Source organism: Dryobates pubescens, chromosome 8 (genome assembly GCF_014839835.1).
Source record: "Dryobates pubescens isolate bDryPub1 chromosome 8, bDryPub1.pri, whole genome shotgun sequence".
Classification (NCBI taxonomy): Eukaryota; Metazoa; Chordata; class Aves; order Piciformes; family Picidae; genus Dryobates; species Dryobates pubescens.
In genome coordinates, this window is record NC_071619.1 from 18,405,042 (window position 1) to 18,430,878 (window position 25,837).

Here is a 25,837-nt window from a genome sequence, read left to right on the forward strand (position 1 = left end):
TGTGATGTGCCATGAGCTACATTACTTGGTGATCATAAGGCCCAGTTTTCAATGGGTAGAATTCTACAGCAGAAATGCCACACTTATAACAGTCTGAAAGATGAAAAGGAGGTCTGAGTACTGTAGCCTTGTGGTTGTTATCTAAGCCTTTCGCTCAGGTTCAAAGAGATTAGGATTAAGCTATCACCTTTTCCTTCCTATCTGATGGGAAGGACTTGGGGCAAAGTGAATCCTGAAATGAGCAAAAGCTGGAGTCTCAGGTCTAGACAGACTGTGTCAAGATGGATAGGTAAGGTCTTGTTGCTATTAACAGTGGCTTTTAATTTTTTTTTCTTCAATCTTGCTTTTTAAATGTGATGCATTAAAAAATTGAGGGCCAGGAGGTGAATTTTTATTCTAAAAGTAGTGCCTGACCAGTTTGTTTGGTGCAGTCCTGCCTTCAGTATGTTGTTTTCTACTGTTGCCTGTTGCATGAGGGGACTTCATAGCGGTATAGGTGGCTTAGTGTGTACTGTAACTGTAAGGCTGTGTGGTGCAAGAGAACATGAGGTTTCTCTGTGATACATGGTGAGAAGAGAAAGCTATCCTGAAAGAGATGCTGCATTTTGGGGGTTTGCTAGTGATTTTGTCAGCATCGGTTCTGGTGAGGTTCACATCTGTAAGTTTCGCATCCAAATACACAGAATAATCCCAAGGAAAAAAGGCAGTCATTATGATCCCTTTCTCCCTAATACAAAAACAAAACGAGAGGCAAGGACCCAATCCAGCTCCTAACTCATGCCACTGGAAATTGGATCAGACCCCAGAGGAAGATCCATTTCCCAGCTAGATGGCAGTAGGGCCCAGCTAAGAGAAAAGTGTAGCAATGGAAGGGCTGAGCCAATGCCTCAAAGTCAAAAAATGTCAGGAATGAGAGACTGCAAACACTGCAAACTCCTCCAGCATTTCCCATCGTTACATATTCTGGAAATAGTAATATTTTAAATGAAGTGACTAGTTTCTCTAGTGGTTATGATGGTTTCTCTAATGTTCTTGGAAATTACCTGGGTGTTTTGTGAACCCCTTTCTCATACAGTCCAGCATGGCGATCACCAGCTCTCAATATGGTGCCTCCATATCTCATTTTGAAATGACATGGTTCAGTCTGGCTTTAGCAGCTATTCTTTCAAATACCTGAAAAGATCATCCCACTTTAGATGCAGCCACGCAGTCACTTCCAGCCTCAGAACCTGAGCTTTTTTTGAGCAGTACCGTTGAACACAGAAACAATGAAGCAGTCATCTAAGATTGTGATACTTCACAATGATGTATTGACAGTAAGAACAACTCTCTGTGTCCATCCTTAATTCATCCCAGATTTGATTTATGAAGGGCAAGCAACACTTGGAACATCCCTGGTGTTGGCCAAGAGCCCACATACTCCACTAGGAATACAAAAGGTACCAGACTGTCTGGGAGAAGTTGCTGAAGTTGCTTGTTTTTAGCTCTCAGAGTTTTAGGTGGCAGTTGCATGACAGCCACAACTGCCTTGGAGAACAACTTTAATTTTACCATCCCAGATATCCACTACAGGAGATGCCATGCTCCTGTCCCAGAAAAAACTTCCATGGCACCACCTGCCAGCTGGTGAGTTATCTGAGGCCAAGAGTTATCTGGGCTCACACTGGCCTTAAGAAATGCTGGAAGACATCACCACTTTTCAGGGCTGTGTCCTAAGACTAGAAGAGTCCAAGGGGAGGTTTTGCACTGCCAGTGACTTGCACTGATTCCTGGGCTGTCTCCCCCATAGCTCTAAGGGCTTTGATTGTTCCTAGCTGAGATAGGGAAAGTCTGGCAAGAAATTCAGTGCAGGTATTTCTTTCGTGCTCATGCTGGATGCATACACCCTCTCAGTCAGTATTTCCCAGAGCTTCTAAGCACTGTTTTGTTGCAGCTTCTTAATTGCAGGGTTTATTCTTGCGTTGAAAAGCCCTCATGGGCTCCCAGAGCACATCTACTTTCCCAGCATTTTGGGAGTGGCTCTTCCCTAAAGGAGGCAGAAGCAGCAGCACTGCTCTCTCTTTCTTTCTGCTCTGTTGGACCATCTCAGCTGCAAGGATTCCTCTGTGAGGAATGCAGTTCAGGAGGAAGAAGGAAGTACCAAGCTGCTTCTGAATCCTGAGTTATGAAAACCTTGTTAGCAACCTCTGTGATGACTGGGGGAAACACAGTGGGAGAAAGACAGAGGAGCCTCTATCTGCACACACCCCCTCCCCCAGGTCCTCCTGGCTGCAGCTGGTGCCTACATTAGGCAGTAGCACAGATGATTAAGAAGAGGAGAGATAATTATGTGTCAAGATGATGTAGCAGAACTCCCGAGTTGGACAGAAGGAGCCAGACGGATGCATGAGGTGGGCTCAGCGATGGACAGTGACAGCCAGGTGTGTCCCTCACAGGGAGTTAGAGGGAAGAGAGGAAATCTCAACCTATCAACTGCAAGGGTGGCCTGGGAGGACTATGCATTGAGAGAGCGCTAGCAGGAAAGTAGCTCTGGTTATCTACTAGCCACAACAAGGAACTATCAGATCACGTGTCCTTCCTTAAAACTGAGTCTGTCTTCCTGAGATGAGTGCCTAGGAAGGATACCCAGGGTTTGTCCTGTAAACACCACACATTCCTTTTGTCAGTTGTTGACCAGGGATTGCAAACCCTCTGACTGTCATGACAGATTAGACAAAGCAGAGATTTGGTCTTCTAGGATTTAAAAAATCATTTGGCTAACACAGTCCACCAACACTTGTGTAGCACAGTGTGTGACATTTCTTGCAATCTGAAGACACTACCAATGTGCTGTGATTTCTCTCAGACCTTCTCCTTATACCCACCACTGTCCAGAGACAGAAGTGGCCCTGCAGTGTGTAGTGACTTTGCTAAGACCACTGAGGGGCTTAAAGTATCGATCTACAGATGGAAACAGGAATTTATGACTCTTCACAATCCTAGTGCTGTGCTATGCTGTGATGGCAGGCCAAGCTCAGTAGGATAATTGTCACACTAAGGAGAAGCAGCCAGAAGTCCAGAAGGATAAAAGGTGAAAAAAACTAGGTAAATTTTTCTGTTGTTCTATAACATTCCTGATTGATAGCTGAATTGGGGTGTTGCAGAGGCATCAACAAAAACCTATTCACTCACACTGTAGTCTTAAGCACTGTATAAGGAGAAAAAGGGAGAGATGAGGAGGAAGGGAAGGATGGATAGAAGGATAGATAGATGGATAGATGGATGGATGGACAGATCATTAGATAATATGAATACAATATTTCAAACCATTCCCTGCTTACCATCGCATCTCCAGCTACAGGATTCCCAACTTTTGGGATCTTTACAAACCCACTCTTATTAGAGATAGCTCTAACAGCAGGTCACAAACAGACTTCCTATATAGACATGGTTTCTCATTTGGGCTTTGTCTTCCAGTGAGGCATTATTAATCTTGGTCCCTGACAATATCTTAGTATTTGATGGCATTACTGGCAATAATATCTGCGGTGCTGACAATGGCAGAGATAATATCCCCCAGTATTATCAGCATGAGCAGGAATCATATCTGTAGCCTGTTACGGGTGGGAGCAGATGTAATGTGTCCAGTATTATTAGTATCAGTAGTAATAAAACCTACAGGCTTGTTAGTATGACCAGTGCTAATATCAGCAGTAGGTTTGTGAGAGAGGAGGGGACAGAGTGATTGCTACTGCAATAATACTAGGACTGTTTGCAGTAAAGGAATCCCCAGTGGAGATGAGGGAGCAAACCTGAGAAGGCAGAAGTTTCTCTTTTCCTTTCTTCACCTGTCATTTTGACGATTAGAATGATTTACATTGAAGTAATTCATGCAGGCCTAGGCCAGTGCAGGGGGACAGACAGTAAAGGGTCACCAACATTTTGGCAGGTCTGGTGGTGTCTTCCAAAAAGCATTAACTGCATCAGTGCAGGTGGTTCACTGTTCTCTTCAAAATGGGGTTGAGCTGTGTGGAACAGTGAGCTGCCTACTAGAAGCAGGAGCATTTGCACTGTTAGCCTTTCTGCTGCAGGGTGGGCAGTGTCACTACATTTCGTTTTGGTGCCACACACATGCTTTTCTGACTGTTATTACAATGACAACCTCTAGTGAGAAGCATTGTGGTGGTTTTCTCTTCCAGCACCCCAAATGGGAGGCCTCTGACTACAAGGCAGGGTTTTGACGGTATTCAGATTGGGAATTTCCCTACCTGTCCATAATCTCATTTTCCTACTGGGGAAGTAGAAATGCTTCCTTCAGGTAGAGTGCGAGGCAGAGAGATCTGCAACAGTCCCAGTCCTGAAAGTTGTTTTTTTAGATACTGCCCCAAGACATAGACTGTCTTAAAGAACATCTTAAACTCAATTGTCAAAGGGGAAAGGAGCACAGAGAGATGTGTAATGTGTTTAAGAAAGTCTGAGTATTTGAGCAGATACACAGCAGCTGAGTAAGACACTACAAATATAATCCCATTTGTGTTGTTCAGAGTGGGGATGACAATATAATTTGGGAGACTTAATTGTGACATTGCAGGTGACTTTGTGTCATTTTCAGAGGCATCAGTATGTGCTTGTAGGCTGGGTGTCTGTGGCCATGGTGGTGTTGTAACTGTATCAATTGTGGGTTTGTGACACTAATGATGAGATTAACTGTATCACTGCTTGCCATGCTGCACCATTACAGGCAAGGCCATTACACTCTTCACAGAGGGTCTGCGAATTGTTCCTGATCATATGCCTGCATCATTGCATGCAGTAAGGTTGTTTCAATGCGTACCAACTGGTGCAGGCAGTACTCTGCCGTCATTGCAATTCACATGGTTGTTACTGGAGCCAATGTGATGTGCTGACTGACAACAGACCATCACTGGGCCATGAGAGTGAAGTTAATACAGCTATGTCTCTACAGCACTGCGTTGAGAACTGTTTTCATCAGTATGGCCACATTATTCCAGAGCATACTGGAGTTGTTTTAGGACATACAGCATACTTACGCTGTCATCTGTAGTATGATGATGCTTTACCAGTGCTGTAACTGTACTACTGCAGAGAAACCTAGCCCTTAAGTGTCCTGTAGGGAAATACCTTCATTTTCCTATGCTGCCTGCATATGTTTGCAAAGAGTGAGAGGGACTTTATCATGGCTGTATCACAGCACCTGATGTATGTTAATCCCTGGGCATACCAAGAGCATTTCTGTTCTCACAGAACAGCTGTGTTGTTGAAGACAACAAGGTGTGTTTGGACCCCTGCAGGTGACACAACAGCACTACTGTTTCTGGTGTAGCTGCATTGTTTCATGCTGTGGTTTCTTGTCACCACAGCTGATGTGTCTGTGTTATTCTACATTATTACTTTATTGCAGGTCAGCATTAGTCTAAATGACAGCAGAGATACACACAGTTACATTGCCTTGGGTGCTAACCCCATGTTCCAACCATCATACAGAGTTGTGAGGTGTGCACCCAGCAGTCTATGGCTGTGCACATGGAGGGATCAGTTTCTAAACTGTTTCACACATTCACGGTGCCTTCCTCTTACTTTTCCTGGGACTGTGTCATTTCATAAAGTGTGGCTGAGTTTCCAGTGGCTGTCAGCTTGCAGTGATGATGTGTCACTGAAAACAGCAGTGGTCACAGGGGATGCCCAGGCTCATTGTGTCTCTCTATGTAAGTGTAGATAACACACCCTTCCATTTGAGATGAAAATGTAAATTGAAGAGGGAGTTTATTCTCAGCAGCCACCCACTTCTCCCTCCTGAGGGCCTTTGGCTGGTGAGATTCCTAGGAAGGCATAAGAAAGGCATCTGATACTCATCCTGCAGCTCTCTAAATAAACTGCAGGAGGAAGGTCAGAAAAGGGAGAGTACGTGTGGAAAAAGAGAGGAGGGGGAAACTGGATAAAGGAGAGGACAACGAAAAAGCAGCACAGCACTGTCAGAAATGAAAGCTGTTGCACCACGAATTTGGAGGTCAGTCTGTAAGCAAGAGAAACAGTGTATGTGTGTGTGCACGCACCCTGGGAGTTTTGGGGGTACACATTGCTCAGGAAGTCTCCAGGTAAGGGAGAGTTAACAGCTTACATCACAGAAAGCAGTTTGGACAGAATGCTCTGCTTCTAAACCTTATAGTGCTGCTTACTTTGGCAGGGTTTGGAACTATCTGAAGACAAGCTGCTCTGCCTTCAGCTGTATTTGTGTGCATCTCTGCTGGTGTATTTGTGTCTCTAGGAATGCACTCCTGTTTGGGTTTTGTATTTCTGTGTTAGGATCACTGCTTTCTACTTGCCTTTGCTTATGTACTGGGGTGAGTGGCAGGTTGGACCCGTATTTTTGTGCATGCCTATGGAGACCTGGAAAATGCGTATGTTAAGCTGTGTATAATATTGCCTAGTAGGAGAATTCATATTGTGGATGATATGGATGTCTGGGCGTGTATGGCTCAGTGTCAGTGCTATGTATTTCTATGAATGCCAGGTATCTGTATTCACATTTTGAGCATATATGTGAGTGTTGTATATTTGTATGTATATTCTGTGTGTATGTGATGTTACCTACTTGGAGTTACCACTGTATCTTCCTGGTTGCTGGAGATAAATATGTAGCCTGTTAGTGCTGTGCACTTCTGTATATAGTTTGTACAGATGTGTAATTGCATTTGGGTTATATATTTGTGTGCATGTTGTATATAGATATATCTTGTCTGTGTGAGGGTTGTTTATTTGTGTAAATAGTTTGTATTTGTTTACATTATTTAATTTTGTATATGTGAACTTAAGCAAATTACTTTGTAGAGTTCCAGGTTTTCATTTAGTTAGTGTCTCTATATTGTTGTAAGTTACTTGTTTATTCAGAAATTACATTTGATATGCACCTGTATCAGTACCTCCTTGTGTCCCAGTTTGCATTCTTGTGTTTTTAAATGTTCTTGGCTATGTTTTGTGAGACTTACTTATGCATGGAGGTGGGGTTTTTTTTCAAGTTTATGTGTGTGAGTGCCAAGAAAGTGTACCTGTCTGACTGTTTATGGGTATTTAGTTTGTGGTTAGATCTTTTTCTTCCACTTTTGGACCCCTTCCTGGAAGGGGTTTTTGCAGCTAATGTGTCAGGAGGAGCCAGGCAGTTACAACTCCTCCCCATATCTCTGACTGTTCCTCGTGCACAGTTGCACAGAGGCTGCTCCCTAGTTTTACCGGTGTCTGTCTCTCTGGATCTTGTGTGTTCTAGAGGGGTCTTCCCACGTTCAGGGAGATTAATTCAATTTTCCATGGTTATAAAGATTATGTGAGTCAGAGGGCCCACGGTGCTTGGATCCATGAGGATCACATGTTAAAGCACAATGGATGACAAAATAACATGCAAAAGGGATCAGGAATAGCTAGCAAATTGTGGGCAAGTGGTATTTTAGAGGGTTGTGGGTGATTGGTATAAGTGGATTAAAGTGCTATGGCAGTGGGAGATAATGATGACACTGTATTAGGGTCAAGTTCATGACAATGAGAGAAGTGCAATACTACTATGGAATCAAGGTTGAGATAGCACTAAGGCACAACAGAGATCAAGGTAATATGCCAATGACCCAGGCTGATCTATTAGAACCAGGAGGGCTGGGAAACCTCCATCAAGAATCAGCTGAATAAAGCAATGGAGAACAGGAGGAGCAGGGTGTGGAAGACTAGAAGCAAAACAATGGACCTATACTGTAGGACCTAGCTGCAGCAGCTAGTTCACCAGCAGTGTGGGATGTGCAGTATCTCCACAAGGAGATCAGTTGCACGATGGTGTGAACGGCAGTGTTGTACACATCACAGTGATGAAGAGCAGGGATAACACAGTGATGACATCAAATGATGGACGTAACCTGTGATGGTAGCCATGGACTATAGGGACTATGTGGGCAGGGGCACTATCCCCAGTTGCTGGAAAAACAAAGAACCTAACGGGCAGTAAAACAAAAACAAAGGAGACTTGGAAGAACCTGACAGCCCTAATTCATCACAGCCCAAGATTTTTTTTCCCCCTCATGTTCCCATTATATTTGTTTGTAAAAGTGGAAATCAATTTTGAAGGTAATTTTCTGGAAAGAATGGAAGGGAGGTGGGAGGGCCGGATAAGGCAGAGATGGCAAGAGGAAAAAAAAATTTAGGCCAGGCACAGCCCAGGGGCAGCTCTTGGCAAGGTGAAAGAAAATTGCATATTCAATCTCCATCCATGAATCTCCCTTGCTGCTGCCCGCCTCCTGCTCGAAAACAATGAAGGCTTTCTCCCCTACACTGCACAGCGCCTGAGTATCAGCGCTCACTTTAACTTCAGGGTCATTAATTCACCTGATTATTGCAGGAGAGGAGAGGGCTGCAGAGGCATCCGTTCTAAAGAGCCCTCCCTTAGCTCATCCTTTGATTAGTTTGGGGTGGGGGGAGTTGAGATAATGTGTTGTCTTGGACTCCGTTTAAAATGGGAGGGGTTGAAGAGGAGGTGGAAGGAGACAGAGGTGGAAAGAAAAAGATGTGGCCTGGCTTGTTGTGGAAGGGAGGGTCAGAAAGCAGTCGTTCTTGCATCCCTCTGCTGTGGTGTTATTGCAAATTAAAAGTAGCATGTTCCACTCCGTAGCTATCTTTCAGGCAGGGGAGGGGCATGAGTATATGTCGGCATGGGCATGGGGGGGGATCTTATCATTGCTTCTTCAGCAGCCCAGCGTAGTGTCACCCTGTGAGGTGACATTTGAATTTACAATTCCGCTGAGAAAAGCCATTAATTCACAAATTAACATTTCTCCCTCTCTCTCTAGCTCTCTCTCTCTTCCTCTCTCTCTCTCTCTCACATGGATGTGCAAGCAATTGAAAAGACAAAGGAAATAGCCTTAAGGAAGAGACTTTACTGCTACTCTGTCTGTGCAGAGATTGCTACTACTGCTTTCTAGATAGATAAACCAATTACCTGAGCTGCTCTGTTCATGGCAGCCTGCTATTACCTCCTTTTGTAGAGCTGACTCCATTGCTGGATTACACTGTGTGTATCTCATTAATGTAAACCAGCACAATACTGGGCACTGTCCCTGACCCTTCTTGCCAGAGCCCATTGCCTTGCAATGAAAGAGGAGTGGGAGAGGAGTCGAGAGCAGAGGTGGTGGTAGACACAACATGCTTCCTAAAGCATAGGGACCAGGCCACACAGAGAACCTGCTTAGAATACCTGTGCTGAGCTTAGAAGAGACAGGGGCTTCCCTTTTACAGAGGAGATTGCATGATATTAACCCTGATATCTTCCTTGCCTTGGTGAGCACAGAGAGTGCTGCCCAAGAGGCCTTATATATGGGCACCCGCTATGGGCAGCCCCTTGAAGCCTCATTCTAAGTAGAAATGCGTGTGGTAAGCAGATTCAGAGGTGTGAGTACAAAAGCTGCATACACATAGCTATAGGCAGACGTAGCTAACTGACATAGCTTCATGACAGACATCAGAATAAGAAACAAAAATAAGCACTTTTGCTCATGGCCTTAGATGGCCAGATTTTTTTTGTAGTGTAACTCCACTGAAAGCCAGTCAGTGATGTCTGCAGAGATATCCTTGTCAAAGAGAAACACTGGGCACTGCTTCCACACAGCCCCAAGACCTCTTCTGATTGCCTTTTTGTTGCTCTCTCCTGCCATGCTCTTTCTCACATGCTTACTTCTGCTATCACTGCTGCTATGGATGCTTGGACAGCAAATATGTACAGTATATGCAAACACACATCATCATTCAGCTGCATGCTGATACCATCCCAAGCACACATCCATGACACTAGCAGCCTGCCTGTGCATACTCATGCTCCTGCAGACACAGCCTCTCCCCACCTGCTCTGGTGAGGCCCCTTTCAGTAGCTCCAAGCCTTCCTGCTGGGCTGCACACTGGCAGGTAACTTTCTGAGTATCTTCTGGTGTTTTTTGCAGACAACCTTGTAGGAGGGCACCTGGCTACTTCTGCCCTTTAGCCTGGTCACACAGCTATGTGTGTTTGGCAAGAAAATGTCCTAGCAGTGTGGGTTTCATAAAGATTTTCACATCAGTCTTTGCTCACTAAGCACTCTACAGAACTGTACAGAATCATCACCAACAGGTTTTTCACCCCATATGGGTTTGATAGGCCCTGTTAAAGCTATTCTCCTGACTTTCATGAAAGGCAGAAGCTTGCAGGGGATAATTCTCCAGGTAGAAGGAAAGCAGATCAGAACTACTCTTTCTGGAAGCCTGGTCTCCACGTGCTCAGTGCATGGACTATGTGCCTCAATGTGGCATTGCCTTGGCTCCTCAAATCTTTCTAAAATCTTATCCTCTTAACAAGCTCATCCACCTCTCTGACATTCCCTGTACCCCACACCACACACAGCACGTCTGGGGAGCAACATCCCGTAGCTGGCGCTGGAAGACGGATCACGATCAGCGGAGGAATCGGCAGGCAGTGCCAGTAATTCAAACCATCCTGACCGTTCAGTGAACCCGAACCTGCTGACCTTGACAGCACTAGACAGCAGCAGCCTCAGGAATCCCAACCTTTAGAGAGGTGTCAGTAGAGGACAGCTTCTGCTCTCTGCCTTTCTTTCTCTGTATCTCTTTCCTATCACATCCCAGCAGCCAAGGGGCCCAGCAGTCAATCCCCAGTGCACCAATTAGCTCCTAATTTGGCTATCTCTGCACTCCTAAGTCTGCATCAATGCAATGTGAAGCTTTGCTTGCCGTTCATAGATGTAAATCATTCCTATAGAGGGGTGTCTTCTTGTGCTAAAGGAAAACACTAAGCACCTTGCTCTCAGTTAGGGCCAAAGAGAAACCCCTCATCCCTCCCAAATGGGGGATGCTACTGTTTGGAAGGAAAGCGGGAGCTCTTAGCTTCCCTAAGTGATAGCATCACTTCTTCCAGATGTTTCACTGGATCCCAGGGGGAAGCAACAAGATCTCACCAAGTGATTAGGCCATGAGAATCCTGGCTCAATAGATGAGGGGCAGGGAGATGACTCTAGTGGAAGGAAGGGAGAGAGAAGGACAACTGTGCTTAATTTTGCCGCAGGAACTTGCATTAAAGAAAAATGCAGTTTGTGCACATTTTAAGACCCTTTCAAGGAGTACTGGTTTTCATCCAGCTGCCTCTGTGACTGCCAAGCAAGGCTTGAAACAAACAGCATTTTGTGTTGGCCTGCAGAGGCTAGTCTAAGATCTAAGATGTGAGATGTTGCATATGGAAGACAAATCTGTTAACAGTAGATGGCCTGAATGAAGCAGTTACAGATATGTATCTTTTGAGATGTTTTAGACATGTCTTTCAGTCTTGTGTTTGTCTCCATCCATAACTCCTTGAAAGTGGTTTTTCCATATATCAATCAGATAAAACAAAAGACACTTAAAAGGAGTGTCAAATGTAATTCATGCCCATTTTAAGGCCCTTTAAAATGTCAGAGCTTTGTCAAGAAGCCTTAAAATAATGCTTAGGTCCACATTTCTCCTTCGCTTTTCCTTCATCCATCCAAGCATCGTACTGCTTACATCCCGTTAGATACAAGGTACAAAGTCCTCTTCCCACACAGGTCAACAGCTATAGGGAAACAGGCAGGAGCACAGCGCCAGAAACAGAAGCTAGGTCATGGGTATCACAATTTCCATTCAGATGTGGAGTAGGTCAGGATTGCTTTCTCTCTTTGCTGTGCCTTTTCTGGAAGATCAGAGGTGTCATTCTGCTTTTAAGCTAGGGGATATGCATCAGAACAGGTTTGTAGATAACTGATAAAATCTTAATGAGGTGGTTATTGTGTATGGAATGTCCATCAAGTTTTCAGTGCCTTCTATATTGGGTATGAAATGCCATTCAAGTGTTCAGTACCTTCTAGTCCTCTCTCAGATGCTTTAGAAAAGGCTGTCCTAAAGGATAGGTACATTTCCGTGCTTGGTTTATTGCTTTGGCTTTTGGCGTCTAGTTTGGGAAGAGAGAAGTCTTGACCAGAAGTGCTGACCTTGCCAGCAGATCTGAACTATCCTAGAGTTTGGGAAAATTTTACTAAACTAAAAAAATACTTCACTATCTTAGCAATAAGAATGGCTCTTCTCTGCACAGCCCTCTCCTATTTATGAAACTGACAGCTTCCCGTGACTGGGCTTCCTCTCGGTTGAGGGCTGCCTCTTACAGTTTGGAACAAATCTCTGACATACTACTACAGAGGTAGTATCAGTATATGTTCCTTCATTTATTAGTAAAGGCCTTTACATAAGCTTATTCAGAAAGATTTCAAATTACTAATGATTTACAGTTATTATAGGAATGAACAGTCCAGAAAAAGAAGAGTTTGCATGGTAACAGTCCAAGATTGCTGCCTATTGCAAGCCTGTAGCTCTTTCAATGCATGGCATTTTGCAGTTACCCATCCTGCATCATACGTTGTTTATTAACCTGCTCGTTCCTAAGATCTCATCTATCACTGAACTGTGGCTGACTCTCAGGTGGACCATGGCAGATGTCAAACAATAGAGAGCATCAACAGTGAAATTTTGCTGTGCCATGTCCAAATGAAACCACAGGAGATTAAGGTATGCTGTGGGTAATCACTCAGGCTGGATTTTGCTCAGGACAGTCAGGTTAATGTCTGCACTCTTGCAAAAAAATGCCATGGGAATTTTAATGACTCTGAGTGACTTGAGCCTTTGTTTTATGGCATGTCAAAAATGGCAGCTCTAAAAACACTTGAGCGCTGGTTTAGTGCTGACTCAGAAGAGCATCCAGTAACATGATTCACTAGTATCTGGCTCACAGGCAGGCACAGCCTTCTTGGACTTGTGAGGTAAAGGTAAAAGTGTGTATGAGGGGAAAATAAGGTGGAATGAAATAAAAGGAAACTCTAGAGCAAGGGAAATGGGAAAAGAAGAAGTATTAAGAAGCATGTTAGTGAGGGATCAAGTCAACGGAAATCAGCAGGCTAAAGAGCATTTCCTGCTTTCTAAACTGCACATTAGAGGTGTCCACAGCCTGATTCTGATTTGCTGAGCTTTAGCACTGGTGGCCTCTCAGGCACCAGTGTGCTTCACTGGAATCTCAGGGATCTCCCAGAAACTAGATAGGGCTGGATGGGGACAGCCTATCTCTGTGTTCTTTTCCTTGTCTCTAGCAGTCCTGATAGCAGTGTTGATTTGCATGTCAGGCAAAGCACTGCTTGAGGAAAAAAAACCCTCTGAGTGTGGCAGTGTCAGTGCTCGCTGTTGTTCGACAGTGTAAAATTAAATTAATAAAGCCCCCAACACAGGAAAACATAACAGGAAATTAATGGCCTTTACTGTCGCTCTGATGCAGTCATTTGCAACCCTGCTTTCCGCACCAAAGACTTCATAAATGCAAGCAGTTTCTCTAAACAAGCATAGTTAGGGCTGCATGCGATGTAATTTTTTTGCGTTGCTTCCATCCTTTGGAGCTAACAAAAGCCACCCTTTTTTATGTGCTCACCAAGGGGGATCCTGCAAAGAAGTAGCTCCCCAACAAATGGGCTTAGGAAGACGAAAGAAGGGAGCTAAATTCATGCCCATCGTACGAAGAATATCTTCTACCCTGGCAGAGGGGACAGCATAGCTCCTGGTGCCCCACTTTTCTGCAGCAGCAGCTCTCCCTGAAGACTCTGTGCTAAAGGCAATGTTATGGACACCACAAAAGCATAAATCAGGATAACCCTTCTGATAACTTTCAGGATGTGTAAATCAGTATAACCACTGAATACAAGACTTAGTGATTTACACTGTCTAGAGGATCTGGCCTGCTGTGTGATAGTGCTGCTTGCTACTCTGCCAACGTAAACAAAGCTAGTGTACTGATCCTGGAGGCAGCTGCATTTCTATCTGGCTAGTAGTCAAGCCTAATAATGCTAGTAAGAGATACTGGACTCACACTTTGTCCCTCATTACAATGGTATAAATCCCCACTGACTCTTCTGAGGTAAGGGAATTGCTGTGGATTTGCAGCAACCTGAGTGCCCGCTCACCTCCAGCATACCCAAAGGTCACAAAGCTGCAGTGACTGCTTGCACAGAAGCTACCAGCTTTGATTAGCCAGGCTAACATGTCTCATCTGCACACCCAAACATGTTGTACACACATTTGAGGCAGCTGCTTGCAGCCTAACACCTGGGAAGGCCTTTACTGGTGTATTCAGCAAGGTTGGATGTACTGATTACCATCTAACACACAAATCTAAGCCTGTATAGACTTTGTTTCCCAGGTGCTCTGGGCCCAATTTTCAATCATACATATATACATATGATTTTCATACACATATAGACACACTCACTTCCTTAAATGCACATTGGCATGCTCCCATGATAATCTAAGACAGATATGAGTACACTTCATTACACATTTGCACACACAATTCATTTAATTTACCTTCTCATTGAGCATTGTCGTTTTGTTCATGTAAGCCCTGCATTAAAGCTGCACTGCCTGTCCCTGCTCCATCTGAGGTACTCTGTCATACGCAACCCCTGTGATAAAAGCACTGCAGCCCCCCACCTGTCAGGCACCAGAACACATCTCACTCTTCCTTGGTCAGGCTCTCTCACTTCCCTGCACGAGCAGCCTTCCTTGTTCACTGATTCCTCATCTAAGATATACTCTCATTTCAAAACAGAATCTCTTTGTTTCTGAGTCCTTCTGCTCTGAGCCTGGGCATGTAAGTAACAAATACACACAGTTTATGTGTCACCGACATGCTTAAATTACAGAGACAATTTGCATACTTGGATTCAGGATTGTGGAAAACACAAGTTTTGTTCCCAGCAGGCAAACAGGAATTTGAACAACTACAGAGTTCACAAAGGATGACTTCCCTGGGGTGGTATTCCTCCAGCAATCATCTCCCACTATCCTTATTTCTGCAGGATGCTGTACATAACCTGAACTTGTACCATAGCTTCTTTCGTCATCACAGTGTAGATCCCTGATAACATTTCTTCTCTGTGCTGCTGAACCAGCTGATACTCTGTCATCTCTAGCCTGCACTCATTTAGGATCCTTTTCATCTGAATTTGAGGTCTCCCCACCAGGTCAATTATGACAGTCAAAGCCTTGACAATTCCCGCAGCACTGCTATGTGCTGAAATACAGAACTTACCTTCTTGATGCTGCCCAAAAGGCTGCAAAAATTCTTTTGTAAGGATGTTTAAACCAAAATGTACAGCTTTTCTTTTCCAAACCCTACTGAATAGGCAAGAAAATGCACAAGTGAGAAAATTGTCAGGGTTTAGCCCTGCTGTGAGGAGTACTGTATTAGTTTAATAATCACTGAGGATGCTAACGGAATCTTTAGGAACATTGTGATCAGCTTGTGCAGACCAGGACACCAGTATGAGACACTTCTGACCGTGTGCAAATGTGCAATTCACTCCTTCAGCCAAGATCTTTGTCCTTAATCTCTCCCTTGGTTAAGGGTCAGCTCAGACACAGATGCAGGAGGTCTGCTATTTCCAGCAGGAGCTTGATGCGAGAGTTTGAAGCCCAGGTCTGATAGCACTGGGCTCCTTCCTGGACCCATGCCGAATGCAGAGTGAGGGTCTGTGCAAAGCTGGCTGCTGTGAATGACAAGCACTGGCTATCGATCGCGTTCTGAACTCGGCCCAGCCGATAGAAGGTAATTAATGACTCCATTTGCCTCAGTACCGAGGAGAACAATTGAGTTTGAAACTGCAACAACTGGCAGTGTGGGGAAAGGCCCCTCGGGACGCCCAGGAAAGCTGTCTGACAGGCCCAGGCTGTGCAGGGACACAGGAACACATCAGAGGGGGGAAAAAGAGAAGGGAAATCAGATAAAGGGAAAGAGCAGTCTGTACACAAAGGGTGACTTGGGAAAGAGTGGCACATGTAACTGTGAATGCTCGGAGAGCGGGCAGAGCTGCTCTGGGTGAAGCACCCCAGAGGAAACAGTGACAAAAGCAGGCTGCAGGAAAGGACAGGGTCTCCTCGCTGGTGCAGAGGGATAGTATTTCAGCAGCTGGCTCAGCACTGCAGTGTTAGACACATGCATTTCCCTTGGAGGCTTTGACAATTAGATGGGTTCTGCTGTGTCACTTGGCTGGCAGTTCTCATGCCAGTCACATTCACTTTTAGTATGACTGTGATTTTCACTGGTGATGCTTGGAGGCCCCAGCTGAGACTGTGGCCCCACAAGGCAGCAGGCAGACATGTCACAGGGGCAGTAATGGCCCCTGCCCCAAAAGAGGTAATTCCATCTTTGTGCGGCAGTTGCACAGCTTCTCATGACCCTTCTAGATGTTTCTGTGCTACAAAGGTCTTCCTATGTCAGCAATACTGAATTATTTGTTGAGATGGCCCCATCCTACCCTGAACAAGGGTGCTGTCACTTGTAGCCAGGGAAGTAACTGTATTATGCTGCTTTGTGCTACTTGTACACAATGGTATGTTTGTGGCTTCCAGACCTGGGAACACCTCTTCGGTTTGGAGCTATTTAATGGGCATATTCCTAGTGTCAGATGTAGTTAATGTTGTTCTTGTGTCCACTGGCCTAGTATTTCCTTGTTATCTGTCAGGATACTTCTGTGGAACATTTCTGTGTCTTGTGTCAAAGGTTTACACTGAACATGGGCTGTGTGTGCTCCCTCAGCAGCCCTTTGGGAGAAGAGATGTTTCCTGTCACATGTGCAAGGCCAATTCTGATCACACTGACAGCAACTGTGTGCTTTTTTGAGGGACACAGTGACGAAGGCCATGGTTCCCCTCTCAAGCTGTTTGTTAAGATCCTTCTGATTTAAGAGAGAGAGGTTCCAGTGTTACAGAACCACAGAATTTCCTCACCAGTAAAAATGGAACTGGGAAAGGTGATGGTGCTTCCTAGTAGTACAGCTTGTGCAGTTGCCCAGGTGGCATTCCCAGATTCGTCCTGCAGCTGAAGCCTTGCTTCACCACAGCACCCCTTGTAAGCCCTGATTTTCTGGCAAAGCCCCATCCCTTAATCTTTTACTTATAGCACTGTTCTTCATCAGTGGAAATCTCATGGGATATCACCATGAACCCTCCCTTAACTTTGACCCACAGGCCTTTGATGAACCCCATTTCTTGCCCAAAGCCCTCTCTTATTGCCACTTTTGCTCATATCCATGCAGTTGTCTTCTCCCTTACTTTGTATATTATGATATTTGAGGCTTCTCCTCATAGTCTGTCTCACAGAGTCATAGGCTTAGATGATAATTTCAACTTTGATCTAAACCCAGATGTAAGTGTATGTTCCTTGCAGTTTCAGGGGGAAAAATGAAAATGCATCCTCTATGGGTTCTGACACCAGAAAACAAACACAGAGGATTTACAGTCCTTTGGTTTTAAAGCAAATATAATGAAACATGACTGTGAGTGTCTCAGTGTTAGGAACACAAGACATATAAATCTGTCTTTCAGGATCATCTCTGTGAAACTTTCTTCATAAGTAAAATGCATATGCACGGTTCATGTTATTGCTCTATGAAGTCTGGGATTTCTGTGCCCTACCATTATTATGTCCAGAACTATTGCAAGTTGTTTAGACAAGGTCTGACTTGAAGCAGCCTACAGGCCTCTGTTAAAAGTTTCTTTTCTTGTGTAATATTTAAAGTCTAGGCCACAGCAGAGTGCCTCCCCCATTGCCATCCAGAGCTCTCACCTAAACTACAGCATTGCCTTTCTCCTTACTTTTCCACCTCTTCCCATCTTACTGCTTTCAGCATTCCAATTTCTTATCTAACCCTGTTCCTTCCCTTTCTCCTCCCCTCATCTTTTTCTTTCATTTCCCACTGACTATACATGTCCTTTCTTATCAGCTGGTCCTGAGTTTCCCAAATCCACACAAGCGCTTACGTGCATGCACACGCACACATACGCTGACACAAACAAATAAATAAATAAATAGGTCAGTGAGCAGAGCAGCAATAACCCCTAAAACAGTACTATCAGAGGGACATGATTGATCAATTGAATTCCATAGCGGCTGAAAAATGTGGGATTAAGCAGTGTATTATACGCACAATGAGTTGAGGCATGATGTTCATTTCAAGTTCATTTCGCCAGCCCTCTGCCACCAGATCAGGCAATCAATAGGGGCAGCAGATATCATATATCACCTCTCTCCGTGCTAGGGAGAGAGCACCATAATCTCTCGCAAATTTAGAGTGACAGATTTGTCAAGATCTGAAGGGCCCCTGAATAAATGAAGGAAAAGAGACTCTACAGCGACTTGGGAAAGCTGTGGTTTCAGCTTCTTCACACAAAGGCATGGCTTGTGCACACATGGGAGACACACATACACAGAGCTCTGCAGGCAGACAGGAGCCACAAACACGAGTGTGTGTGTACTAATCTGTGCAGCTGCTCAGGGCAACTCACTAAGGGTAAAATCCACTGGTTTAATGACAATCAATGGAAGTTTTACTTTTGTTGTGGTTTAACCCCAACCAGCAACTAACTACCAGCTACTAGGAAGAAAATGAACCCTGTCTCAGCCAAAATCAGGACTACCTGAACGGTTCAGTCACACCAAACACCATGCACAGGGTAGGGCTGCCATCCTTGAAACTCAAATATAGCCTAAGCCAGCCACTGCAGACAAACGGCTTCTCAGGCACGTATGGAGATGCAGAATCTGAAGAATACCCAGAATAATGATCTGCTGCAAAAATACCCACGTGAATTAGCATCATGGTGTGCACAGTCATGCACACTGACTGATGTGTGGAAAAACCCTTAAAGGCAAACAGCTTCACAGGCTGCAGACAGGTTGAGACAAGCACTGATAACAGACACGTGGGTTTTTTTTCTGAGCCTGTACCCAGGAGTTCTGTGCCAGCTTTCTGCAGGGGTAACCATAGAGAAGTGCCTACTGGAACTGGAAGCACAAGCCTTGAGCTAATATAGATCTTGAAGGTCTCTTCCAACCTGGTCTGGTCTATTCTATTCTATCCTATCCTATCCCATCCTATCCTATCCTATCCTATCCTATCCTATCCCTTCTGAAAGACACTCCCTGCAGTAACAGCCCAGTCCATCTAAACCATGAAAACTGCACTGACACACACGGTGTGCAGTCCTGATCTTTGCTTTGTTTTCTTTTAGTCAAATCTGTCATGAACTCCAGCTTTCAAAAACTTGAGATTTTTCCCTGAGGAAAGGAGAAAATGCCAGGGATCAGTGCCAGTAAACAGTCCTGCTCTGGGCAGGGGTGGAAAAGAGAGAAGGGGCTGCTCAAGGGAAGGCCGCTGGCTGGGACAAATCAATATGTAATATTTTCTATGGTCTTGCAAGTGCTACTGTACTACGTTACTGTATATAATGTACTATTGATTATATCATATCGTATAATCACCTATAAACGGATATATCTCATAGCCAGAAGGCAGCAGGCTCAGTTATAACTCTGGGCCACCAGCTGGGCATCAATTGTGCCAGGAAAATACCCAGATTTTGGCACCATCCACAAGCTAAAAGATGAAGCAGTGGATTGGCATGGTTCTGGCCACTGCACAGTGAATGCCACTCCAGGTTCCTGGGAGCATTGTCTGTCCATGAGCACCTTGCAATCATACGGAGGTGGAAAAAGGTCTATACAGATCCCTCAACCACTTTCTTAACAGACAGGAAATTTCTGAGAATCACAGACTGGAAGCCACCAGGAAAGGCTCAAGTATGAGGAATAGCAGTGAAAAAGCAGGACGGTAATTGCAGAGCAAGAGCAGAACCTGCTCTTAGGTTAGACAGAGTGATGACATAGTCAGACTTGTGTCTGAAGCACAGTAGGTAGAGATCTGGTATGGAGGTATATCTCAGCATGGGTGAGGCAGGGGATTTAACCAGTCTCACCAAAATTAGGCTGATAGGTGACAGCAGAAAGATACTCAGCACAGTTGGAGAAGATTATAATGAGCAGACATGCCTCAGATGAGATGAGAGATTATGACAAAGAAAGATTCACTTCAGCTGGGACAGGAGGTTATAACAGACAGACTCACCTTGGATGTGACAGATGCTAATAGCAGGAGACTCGCTCACTTCAGATTAAAAGGGGTTATAACTGAGATAAATGCACCTCGTTTGCATTGGGGCATAACAGGAACCCCCCCCCCCCCACACACACAAAGGAAAAACAGGTGGGTGATAAGATGGCTTATCACAGGGAAACATTCACTTTGGACAGGGCAGGACATTTATAATGGACTCACCTCAGAGGGGATGTAAGTGGGCTTGGGATGAGATTTGGGATGACACAACAGAGGTAGAGATGCCTGGAACATGGCAAGAGGCATCACAGTGAGGTTGGATTGTGTCAGAGGGCTTTTGCAAGGACAGAGGTACACTTCTGGTGATAGTCATACCAGAAAAAGGCTCTTTTTTCTTCCTAGTTAGAACAAACTAATACCAGGAAAGCCAATTCTCACTGAGTAGGACTCAGCTTTGTAATATAATAATTAATTTTGGATAGGAATGGGGACTAATAAAGAAAATTATTCACCACATTTTGGAAGGAGTTTTATAACATAGATATAGGTTGTGATAAATCATGAGTAGGAGAATGGGACAGATCTCGTAACAGAAACCAGTGTGGGGGGCACATGTTCCACGGGGAGAGACATGTCTCTGGTGAAACAGTGAGTCAGAAACAGGATCATTCCCTTTATCTGAGGGGGATGAAAAACCGAGGTACAACAGGACAAGATCAGATGAGAAGGAAGTCATAACAGAGATATAACTTCTATTGGACCCAGACAGCTGCAATAGAAACTGATTCCCTTCAATGCCATAGGAGAGCCTTTTCTCCATTCCAGGCTTCCTCAGCCCTTTTCAGTACAGGCCTATCCTCAGCACTCTGTGAGCTGCCTCTGCTGTAGCCTTTCAGCAATGCTAATCGCTGTGCTTTGCTCCCATTTTCTGCTCAGCAATGGAGATTTGGCAATTTTTAACACTGAAAATCAGTGGAACCAAAACGTGTCTCTGTGACGAGCACCATTCTCCACAGCCCAACTCATCCTGAGCAGGAGAATCCCACAGAGCCCACAGCAGCAACTCAGCTGCTCCAGCAGACAGGAGGGGCCTTCCCTTGGGTCCGTGCAGCCTCCCCTTCCTGCACAAGTGGCACAGTTGCCTGAGTGGAGGCAGAGGGCCCGGCTCTTTCCCACTCTGTCCTTGTCCTGCATCCCTTGCTGATCCAAGCCAGGGTGGTGCTAACTCCCTTTTTTCTCTGTCTGTGCCCTGCAGATGTATCCGAGGGCTCAGTTCCCAATGGAGATTCCCAGAACAGCGTGGACAGTTTGCGGAAGCACCTTCGTGGCGACACTTTCACCCAGCAGCAGCTGGAAGCTTTAGATCGAGTTTTTGAGCGTCCTTCTTACCCTGACGTCTTTCAAACATCAGAGCACATCAAATCTGAGCAGGTGAGGGCCTGGCCTGGTAATGGGGACCCACAGGCACCCATAGGATGATGGAAGAGAGATTCCCTTACCCCTTGCTCTCACACTGACCTGTTATTGCACATATACCACATTTACATTTCACAGCACTTCCTAGTTGTTAATACATCACTGTGCCCATATTTACCTGAGCTCTGCTTCCTCTCCTGAACTTGTCATATACATGCACACTGTGCTCTCTGCAGAGCCCCTTGTCTGCCTTTCCCTCTGCATGCACACCTGCAGGTATGTGGGCATGTTCTTGCCACGGACACACAAATGTCACCATGCATGTTCACTGGCACACAGCTCTGCATGGATACTCCTGCACTCTTAGATCTTGCCAGTGACCAGTGTGTCACAGAGTTGAGCTTTAACGGAGCATTTTCCTTTGTGGCCCAAAGCTGAGACTTGACTTCCATCTCCAACCTAGTTTTCTGTACTTCTGCAGTTCTGCCCCCCTTTCCCTTACTCCCCCGGTCTTTTATCCCAAAAGCTGTTTGTCTTAATAAAATGAAAATCAAAAGTCTTTTTAAACCGCCCCAAGCCATAAACCAACAAAGGAAGAGAAGAAGAGGCTGGCTGTGGACTCCCTTCATCCCAGAGTCCCTGGGTTTATTACAATGAATAACCTTTATTTACTTTCATTAGACTATTAAGCACCAGCACAGTCATTTTTCCCCCTGAAACTCTGAGCAGGGCCCATAAAGCAAATCCGAAGCCTAATTGAGTTCATTTTAATTTCTCTCCGATCACAGCGAATTACTCTGGTGATAAATCAGGGGGCAGGCTCACCCCCAGTAGAAGGCCTAATTTGCAGCTAATTACAAAACTGATTTCTACAGGAAGATCAATACGAGAAGGAATTGGAAATGACTAGGCAGTCCTAGTCAAGCAGGGACAGGGGCGGGGAAGGGGCAGCATGCAGGGAGCCCACTGGAGGAGGGGGAGATGTGGGGAGGCGGTTGGGAAAGTGCATGGAAAAAAAAAAAAAAGAGCAGAAAGAGCAGAAAATCAGTTTTAATTTAACGTAATATTAATCAGAGCAACTTTTCCTGCTGTTTTGTAGCCTTCCCAGTTTCACCAGCTCCCGCGTCTGGTCCGGAGGCTGCCACAATAAAAAGGCAATTACCAGAGCCTTTCGGACAGGACACCCTTTCAGATTCAATGGCTCTCCCCCTCCCACCCTTCTGTTAACCATGTGGCTCCCCCCCTCCCCAATTTCATACCCCAATGCACAGAGTGACAGTGGCAAAGGATGAGGCTCCTTTGTTTGTTTTTAAAGAGCTAGGACAGAGGTAACAGCAGAGGGGAAGCAGACAGCTCAGCAGAAAGCTTGGCTACAGTGGGCCAACACTAGCTGCTTCCTACAGCCCACCTGTCTCAGTAAAGTCATGGCAGTCCTCTGCCCTGGATTTCTTGCTGCTAAGGCAAACACCTCCCCTCTACTGAGGCTTTCTTCTTCCCAGGCTGCCACAGGCAACCATCCCCATAGCACTGAACCTCAATGAATATCAGTTACACCATAGATAATGGGTCAAATCCCTCATCCCTCTTCCCCTTCACAGTGGCACACAAATGGGTGAGATAGTTCATCCTAGGAACCCCCCCTCAGTGCTCAACTTCTCTGTTCTCTCCTCCTCCTCCTCTTCCATCTGTGCAGGGGTTTGCATCTTTCCTCTTCCTCCCCCCCATCTGTACACCCTTCCCTTTCTCCCAGCGCATCAATAGCAAGCTGTCTTTCTCCTCTCTTCCCCAGGGTAATGAGTACTCCCTCCCAGCTCTGACCCCTGGTCTCGATGAAGTCAAATCAAGTCTATCCACCTCTGCTAATCCAGACCTGGGGACAAATGTGTCAGGACCCCAGACGTACCCTGTGGTGACCGGTAAGCTGCTTGACCAAACAGCAGAACCAAGCTTTTTATTTATTTCCCTCATCACCATTAGCTTCTGCTTTTTCTGCTAACGCAAGATATCCCTCTGCAGCAACATGGAAAAAGATAGAAAGACTGTGGAGAACATAAGGGTTCAAGTGAAGCTTGAAAGCTTCAGAGTATTGGCAGCTATGGGTACTCCTAGATGTGCCCAGGTGTGACTCAGACAGGCAAACCCAGCTCTAAATCGGAAACTTGTGTGCACTGATGGGGCTTAAGGATGGTGTTGGTGGAGGCCAGATATGTCCAAACACGCACTGTGAGTTTTTGTTTTGTGCCTGACAACAAGAGGATCATGGCTTATCCATGATCTGCACTTGGTTTTCTTGAGGAGAAATAATAACTTAAGTTTTACTCAGTCCCAGCATTTGGAAGGGGCATTTTAAAACTAAATACTGAGACCTGCTGAACTGCAACAGTTAAACTCCCTCTTCCTTAAGCCCACAAGTCTTGAACAGCAGCTGGAAAAGACACTCACTCATGGCCTTCCCCTTTCCCTCACATGTGGGCACATTAAACTCAGGTGTGTCTGGGAGAGTAGGAAATGAGAGCAAGTGCACAACAGCAGAGGAACTGGGATGCAGAGAAGTAGGAGGCAATTTCTGCAACAGCTGCTGCAGAAAAGATTCCTCTTTGCTGGTGGCTTGTGCAGGATCTGAGCAGCACCGGGCTTTCCTGAGGCTGTGGCATGTGCTGCCTGATGGTAGTGTTAGACTGCTTGCCTTGTGTACATCTAGAGCCATAAGGAGATATTCTGGTTCCACAGCCCTTCTTCTCAGACTTTAGTTGCCATTAGTCCCTGCTCACACAGCTATCATAGACTTACACATCCACTCTTGGGTAGCTAAAGCAGCTGGCAAGGCCCGAGTGATTCTCCCCTGTTTGGTATATCCTCCTTTCCCTGCAACTGCTGTGGCCCCTCTAGAAAAATAACTCATGATAAAGAGGTGTAAGTCCTCTAAAGCTGTTGGTGTTGTCCACAAAGCTGTCCTCTGATGGCACAGAATCAAGAGTATTGGAATCTGTATCTCAGCTTTTTCTTGCAGAAGTCCCAGCTAGTACTCCCTGAGGTCAAAGCAGCTCATTGCTGAGGCAGGCAGTCATTGCTTGTTCAGCCCACACTGAGCAAAGCTATATTGTTGCATGCAACTTTTCACTACCAGGAACTTTGGACACATTTGATAGAAGTCACCCCAGAGAGAGAGGAGATCCAATGTGAGGTCTGCAAAATGTCATGGAGAACCATGGAGAGGTGAACTGTCCATCTAGGCAGTGTCTAGAAAGCATACACATCCCCAGACTTTTTTCATGGCTTTTACTGGCACCAGGCTTGATCCAGGATCCTTATAGCCATGCAATTTCTGAGCCAGCCAGAAAAAAATGGCACAGGTGTGGCAAAATTGTTCTGCCTTATTTCATTATTTGCATATTCAAGGCAAAACTCAGCTGGTTTTGTCATCTCTTACAGGAAATACTTTCCTGTCATTGGGGATCAAAGGCAGTAGGAGAGCAGTACTGTCCTTCCTTCATGGAAGACAGATCCCCACAGCTGGATGTAAAGGTGAGGCTCCTAAAATCAGAGTTTAAGACTCAAAGGAGTCATTAAAATAATTCTCCATAGTCTTTTTGCCTAAGTAAAGATGGTGAATTTGAGCCTGACTTGACAGCACAATTCCCTATGGATGGGAACACTGCATAAGCTTTGGACATGACTCTCAAAAGTGGACAGCAGGACACAGATTTGGCCATACAGAAGGAGGCTATTGGCCGAGGCAGAAAATCTTCATGTCCCTTATACCCTGTGCCATCCTCACTCTGTTCCCTGCAACACTCCCAGCACAACTCAGGAACATCCCCATCTGATCCATCTGGATCCAAGAGTGAGAAAAGTTCATTTCAGACCCAGCTTGACATTCCCAGGTGGCAACTTAGCACTAACATCTCAATCTGTATGCGACACTTCAATCAGTGCAGAGTAACAAAAGCTGAACCATTAGTGTTGGGAGCTGTTCACTGGTGGTAATGATGGGGAAACTCAGAAACTGGAAATGGAAAGAGGAAAAAAGCCCTCAACACCCTGAAAAGCAGCAGGGAAAGAGGGGTGGAGAATTTTTCCTCTACACTTAGGCTAGGATCCAATGTTTGGATTAATGGTGCCATTACCCAAGAAAGGACTTCAGATAATGCTCATTCTTAAAATGTTTTTGCTGGCAATTAAATGGTTGCAGTTATTGATCTTCATTGATCTGATGTCCTCAATTTGCATAATCTATTAAAGATGAATGATTCATGATACGTTTGCTGTGTGGCTGGGCAATGCTTTCAAGAAGGACCAGAGAGGTGAGGAACTCAGTGCTGCCTCCTGACATATCCCTTCTGTGAAACTAAGGAAGGGGTTGGGAGCAAGCAGATTTCTTTGGTATCACCCAGATCCCTCTCCCAGGAA

General features: G+C 45.2%; 1 protein-coding gene across 3 annotated transcripts in view; it reads left to right on the forward strand.

Moving 5' to 3' along the window:
- Window positions 1–25,837, forward strand: part of PAX2 (paired box 2) — an 82,561-nt gene that overhangs the window by 36,383 nt on the left and 20,341 nt on the right. For all 3 annotated transcript variants that reach the window (XM_054163292.1, XM_054163289.1, XM_054163291.1), the window contains exons 6-7: window positions 21,267–21,442; window positions 23,217–23,343. In XM_054163292.1, the coding sequence (XP_054019267.1) occupies window positions 21,267–21,442; window positions 23,217–23,343 (303 nt within the window). The remainder of the gene's footprint in view (window positions 1–21,266; window positions 21,443–23,216; window positions 23,344–25,837) is intronic.